The following is a 6,523-nucleotide window of genomic DNA, read 5'->3' on the forward strand; positions in this document are numbered from 1 at the left end:
CTATTCCCACTGGAAAATAATGCTGTTTGAGTTTTGCACGTGTACGTATGTACACACATTGTGTATATATCTAAGCAGTCAACTGAGTGTGGTCTATATTCAGTCAAAACATAATTTCGTGGTAACTGAGCATGTTTGATACTCTGAAATGGTGACTACCAAAAATTTGGAACAGTGAATACAGATGTAAGCGGTGCAACTTCTAGTGATATTAAATGGACATCAGAACAACTGATCTTCTGTGATGCCGATTTCGTGGTGTGAGATTTAAGACTTCTTGGGTTTTTTTGTGTGTGTTTTTGTCTTGTCAAGCTGTGGAAGAAAAAAGCAGCAGTGAATTTGTTGAAAGAACTTAACAGTGCCTTATCTTACTGCTTGCTTTTTTTAAAATGAAAAAGTACCAAGTGTTGTCTAATGTTTTTCTGTTCTCAGATGACAGCATGGATTGTGTAGATAACGAGAGAAGACCTCATTTTCCTCAGTTCTCCTATTCAGCCAGTGGAACCGCTTAATGTTTTGCAATGTTTTCCCATTCAGAAACAAAACAGACTGCATTTTGGGGACCTTATTTCAATGGACACTAGAGAACTTTCTATATTATCTGAATTACAAACTGTGTTTGTATTACAATTTAGATGAATTTGTAGGAAGCCTCACAGATTCTGTATTTAAAACAATTCTTTGATGCATTTTTGAGAAGGAAACAAATCCATTCTTAAAGTATTAAGTCAAGGCTTTTATGCTGAATGACCATAGGTTTTTAAGAATATACACCAAAACTGTTTACTTTAGAAATAATTAAGGTATTCAACATATCAGCAATTCTGACCAGAAAATTCCCTTATTTTATTTATTTCATACAGTTCATTATCTAAATATAGAATCTGCACTCTGAACAATTAGATTTATATAGGAAGATATAAGACTTTAGTAGCTAGTGCAATAATATAAGCAACAAAGTGAACAAAACTCTGGAGGTTTAAGGTTCAAACTCATTTTGGACAGCAGTGAAGTGTCATCTTACTCCAGAAAACCAACTATAGGAACAGCATTAATGGCCTCAGTGAGGTAAATCAAAAAGCAAAAGTTATTTTTGTTATAACATCTGCTGCAAGACATTACATATCAAATTGAATTCAGTGGAATCTAGTCCATTGCTACATTGTACAGATGAGTATTCCATTCAAGACAGTGCATTTAATTACTCCATTTGCCTAGAGTTTGGGAATACTTAATAGGATTGGCTTCTCAAAAAAGGCAAACATTGACCAATCTAATCTGAAATGCAACAGCGCAAAATCACCCACTTTCACCAGTGTATAAAAATACCATACAGGTCGAAGTGAGAAATCGTCTTAATGAGTGAGTCAGCCAGACAAAAGTACGTTTTGGCACTGAAGTAATGACTTGTTGCCGCTTTTTTTATGAAAAGATATATGAATATATATAAACACTTAAAGATTTTTTTGCATCATGCCAGATCATTTCCTCTTTCTTGAGTGTGCATTAAAGGTATCAGCTGACAGTTAATGGTGCCTTCTCACTCTTGAAGATTCACTTTAACAGTGTTTCCCATGTGTAGGAAAAAAGCTAGGTTGAAACTTCATATGTGTTTGAATAATAATGGTGTTCAAAAAGTGAATTTTTTTGTTTTCATTTTTAATCTTAGTGAAAAATTCCCCACACCCTATTTTTTGTTGTATCATGTTTCTTTGTAATTTTCATAAAAGCAGTCTTATTCTGTCTCTACTGCGAATGAACTTATTCCAGTGTAGGTTGCGTTCTCTTAAATTGCTTTTTTTTGTTTTTCATTCTCTTGACTGTATAAAAATGATGACATGTACTGCAGTTAACTAGCATTTAATTTTTTTATTTGAAAGGGAGTATATTATGAAAACCCTCACTTCCCCTTTCCATCAGAAACTGCTGTTTGCACAGAGAGCCCATCACCTTGACTTTTTTTTTTTTTTAACAACGTTGAACTCTAGTATTTTTACTTATGATATGAAAGTTTCCCTCAACATACTAAATAAAATTTGCTTTAACAAGTTAGGTTCTTATTTCTTGTGGTAGGAGCCTTCTGGATTTGTAGAGATGTAACAAGTGCTCTCCAGTTTCTCAAGTCTCTGAAGTATGCACCTCTGTTGAGGGACTTAGCCTTTTCTGTCCTTCATTGGTTGTTTCATCTCTGTGCTGACCATTATTCAAAGATAATTTTGGAAAAAGTTTAAGTAATGCACCCTGTGCCAGAAATACTTTGTGTTGAGGTGAATGAGGACAGGCCTCATCTTGCTGTCCTCCTGGTGCCAGTGAGATTGTGTTACTGAGGCCCTAACCTTCAGAGTTATTTCTATTCCAGTCACTGGGGTCAAGGTGCAATATATAATACTACATCTCATTTCTAGAGGCTAGTATTAATTGTTTCTAGGAGCTAGCTATGTGAGGCTGGAATGTCCTTCTAAGAAGAGAATACAGAAAAAAAATTACAAGAATTACAGTATGCTTCAAACTAAGCACAGAACTTGCAACTGCAGTAAGATGTTAAGTATCTAAAATATTTTGGGGTTCAAGAAACAGGCTATAATTCCCAGGAGAATTTACTGCAAGTTATGCAAGAATGGAAGGTGGAAGGAGGGATCCATATCCTGTAGAGAGTACTTCAATGCCCAGATAACCCATCCCATTCTGCAAGTCTGATCTCATAACTCTCCTACTGCTCCATTGCTTCTAAACCTGCATCTGAGTTTGCAGCCAGCCAGAATGCTAAGTCCAAAGAACTCTTCTGCCGCTCTACAAGCTGTGGCAAGTTCTGAGCTAACGTACTTTATGCATCCAGATATAGGCAATACAAATGTGCAGAGGTTACCATAATCTCCGCCAAGGAAAACCTGGTCTTCCAAGTGCAGAAACAGATACAGATCAGATTGTTCTGGTGAGGCTGATTGTCTCAAAGGGTTATTTTTTGCCAGTTGTTGCCATTGGATTTTGTTCTAACTACCGTATGTAAGGTGGAACAACAGTAACAACAAAAATGCTGTCAGAATCTAATAAACTTAGTACTGTTAGCAGTGGTGAAACTGGGAGGGCAACACCTGCAGTGTCTTATGGATATTTTTCCCCATTTCACCTGGGATTATTCAGAACACCTTGCTTGTCATCTGTGATTGAATGATTATTGCCATTACAGCTGTCTACCTGGAAAGGTAAAGTATGTTCTTTAAATTCTGATTTAGCAGAGAAAATGAGTAGCAGCATATCCATCATTGTTAACATACTGTTGTCCTTCTCTGTCAAGAAAGTCTGTGCCCGAGTATCTCCTTCACCTCGGATTACTTTCATACCTTACATGCAGAGACTGCTTAAAGCTTGCAGATTCTTTTAGATCATATATTAAAAAATACTTCTCTATTTGTGCAGCCAAAACTTTCTCATTCTTCCCTCTGGCATTTACAGATGTCATCCTTGCTCTGGTTTTATCCATTGCAGCAAAGAAAGTTTTACTAGCCTGTTGGTTTAACAACTCCATTCCTCTTTCTGTGTTTTTTTCCTATATTGACGACTATTCCTCTGCTGGACCAGGCTACTGGTCTTCCTTTTCGTAGACTGTTCCTGCGTTGCCTGTCACTTTTTGCATGCTACTGCTGAAATATTGGTATCAGTGCTCACTATTTTGTATTTCTGCACAGCTGTTTTTATCTTCATGTTGGCCTTTGTACTTGGGAGGAATGTCCTGCAAACACCTATCAAACTGTTGCCTTCCTTGAAATCGTGTTTAAAACTCTCCTTGCTGTGATGTCAGCTCAGGTATTGCTGCTGGTCGAACTGACCTGTGCTGTCTCCTCGCTTTTCCCTGTTGCTTTTTGCCTTGTACTTAATCCTCACACCCAAAGTGTGTGCAGAGCTTAGTGCAGTGGAATCCTGGTTTGTGGTGAAGATGAGGTATTCTAGGTGCTATAGTAAAGTAAATGGTAAAACAGCTATCTGCAGACCACTGGTAGTACACATGTGTTCAAGCCCAGGAACTTGGTTATGAACTCAGGTTGCAGGGAAAAAAAAACCCTTTGCAACTGTAAATAAGTATACTCAGTTGTCTGTTTAGTGTTGACTGCAGTTAGGAGAAGACAAGGTCAGCTGAACGTTGGTAGAAGCAGAGATACACTGCTGCTTGTGCTATTTGGGGTTAAGAGACTTTGGCAGAAGCCAGGTGATTGTGCAAATTCCATTTCGTACATTTCTGACAAACTAAAGCATCTACTACGATCCCATTAGGATATGTCAGATTGCTCTCTCTTCAAACTGGGAAAAGATCACTCGTTTATAGCACTCAAAACTCTGTACGAGCTATGACCTCTCGCCCCCACAGTAAAACAAACTGCTATTTCTTCATTTTTCTTTCTGCATCATCATCTTTCCAGAAGGTAAGCTCCACATGCTCCCCAGCTGCTGCACCACTCTCATTGAGGCCTAAAGCATCTTTTCTGCTGTTTGAATTTAATCCCAGTTTTCCACTTAAGAAACTAATTACCATAGTTTTAGATGTTTGAGGTAAAAACTTTTTTTTTAAGTGTGGCGATCTTTGCTTTATTATGAATTTTCTTTTGTGACAATTAGAATGTTTACATACATTTAAGAGTACTGTATACTTAAAACACAGAAAACACTCTTTGCTTTGCAGAGAACATATGTTAGTAAGCTTCTCCTCTGTGACTCAGTCTGTTTTGGATTTCCATCCCTACTATGGATTGTGACCTCTAGTTTTGGACCAACATCCTAAATCCTGCTACTGGAGACAAATATCTGACTTGGCATAAGTGCCTGTGAGAGCTGCATGGAGTTTCTACCTGAGAAGTTTGGGAATTGATGTTTGGAGGAAGGTTTGGTTTGCTTGGCTATATCTAAAAGAACCTTGTAGAGGTAAAAACACATTTGAAGAAAAGAGCCTATGTTAGAGGGATCTTGTTTCTCCAGTGCTATATATTGCAAATGAGTGTGTTTGTCTTCCACTTTTAGCTCAATTTTCTTAATAACAGGGAGGTTAATTGCCACTAGAAGTAAGACTAAAAGAACACACAGTGCCTATAGCAAATGAGCGCTTATTATCCCAAATGCAGCTGAGTGTACAGACATTTCTTAGCTCTGTCTAATGGAACATATGTTGCATTCTAATCAGGTGATGACTAGTTGCTCTGTGTCTGAAAACATTTTAAACAAAACCGTTTTACTTCAGTACCCCCTTCCTATGTGGCTTTTTTTAACTGCTTGTTACCCTCCTAGTTTTGTGAGTGTGGTGGATCCTCTCTTGAGTACTAGGTTAAGGACTTTGTGAAAACACTACTTATCTCTGTGGTTCTTCATAGTGCTCATAGCCCAGTTGTCAGCTTTTCCTTCACTGAAACATTGCTTCATGTGGTCGGTCTTCTGCCTCTTACTGCTCTTAAGCTCTTATTGGGCTTTGTGAACTTCTTCCTGTGCTAAATGTAATTCCACTCTGTGTTAAGATCCTATTTTTGTGACATTTTCACATTGCTTCTTCCTATCTTCTATCATGTTGCAATACTTGTTTGTATTTTGCATCTTCATCAGATCTTTGAGTTTGCCTGAAGAAGGCAGTGACCTCGCAGACTGTGGTTGCTCTACTTTCAGAATTCTGAGGGTCTTCACGATTCTGCGTGTTGATTAAATGATACATATTTTCATGCCACAGAAGATGCTAGTTATTTTGAGTATGAGACTACAAATTCTTCACAGAAACAAAACACACAATTGCTACCCCAAATGTTATGATCTTCAGTTCTTTGTAAACTCTTTATATCATCTCTATTTCCTTTCATCATTGTTTATTTTCTTACAGTACTGATGCTGTCAGCCAGACAACTCTGTTGTGCAGTACCAAGAAAACTCACATCAGAAAAAACAGTATTCTGCTCTTCAATACTGTATCTGGGAATTCATTGAAATTTGATTGAAATGAACAAAAAAAAGTTCTTAAACTTTAAATTTTTTTGGAAAAAAGCTGAAATGGTAATTACTGTTACTCATTCAGTTTATTGATGCAGAGCAATTAAAACAAATTGGTGTTTTAAAAGTCAATTTGGGCAACAAATTGAAGTATAAGAAACTTCATTTAAACATTAAAAAAAAACAAAAAAAACCAAAAAACCCCACCTTTTTAACTGTAAGGGTGATTGAATACTGGATTGGGATGCCCGCAGAGGTTGTAGTGCCTCTGTTTGTGGAGATACTCAAAACCCAGCTGGACAAACGTCCTGAGCAAGCTGCTCTTTCTTACCCTGCTTTGAGCAGGAGGGGTTAGACTACATGGTCTTCAGAGGGCCTCCCAACCTCAATCCTTTGGTGATTCTGTGATTCTACGAAATGGTTTAGGCCCTGATTTTGAGAGAACATGCTTTAATGAGGGAAGGTCTTGATATATTTTTCTGTCTCTGGTGTGTGTTTATACCTCAAGACTGACAAGACCAGTATATGACTTTGGAGAATATTTTATGGGATTGATGTGAAAATG

The 6,523-nt window shown here is 37.5% G+C and overlaps 1 protein-coding gene across 9 annotated transcripts in view; it reads left to right on the plus strand.

Annotated features, from left to right (window-relative positions):
* AKT1 (AKT serine/threonine kinase 1) overlaps positions 1 to 2,048 on the plus strand; it is a 73,856-nt gene extending 71,808 nt beyond the window's left edge. For all 9 annotated transcript variants that reach the window (XM_064512007.1, XM_064512002.1, XM_064512004.1 and 6 more), the window contains one exon: positions 433 to 2,048. In XM_064512007.1, coding sequence (XP_064368077.1) covers positions 433 to 512 — 80 coding nt within the window. In that variant the 3' untranslated portion in view covers positions 513 to 2,048. The remainder of the gene's footprint in view (positions 1 to 432) is intronic.
* The last annotated feature ends 4,475 nt before the right edge of the window (positions 2,049 to 6,523 follow it).

Source organism: Dromaius novaehollandiae, chromosome 5 (genome assembly GCF_036370855.1).
Source record: "Dromaius novaehollandiae isolate bDroNov1 chromosome 5, bDroNov1.hap1, whole genome shotgun sequence".
Taxonomy (NCBI): domain Eukaryota; kingdom Metazoa; phylum Chordata; class Aves; order Casuariiformes; family Dromaiidae; genus Dromaius; species Dromaius novaehollandiae.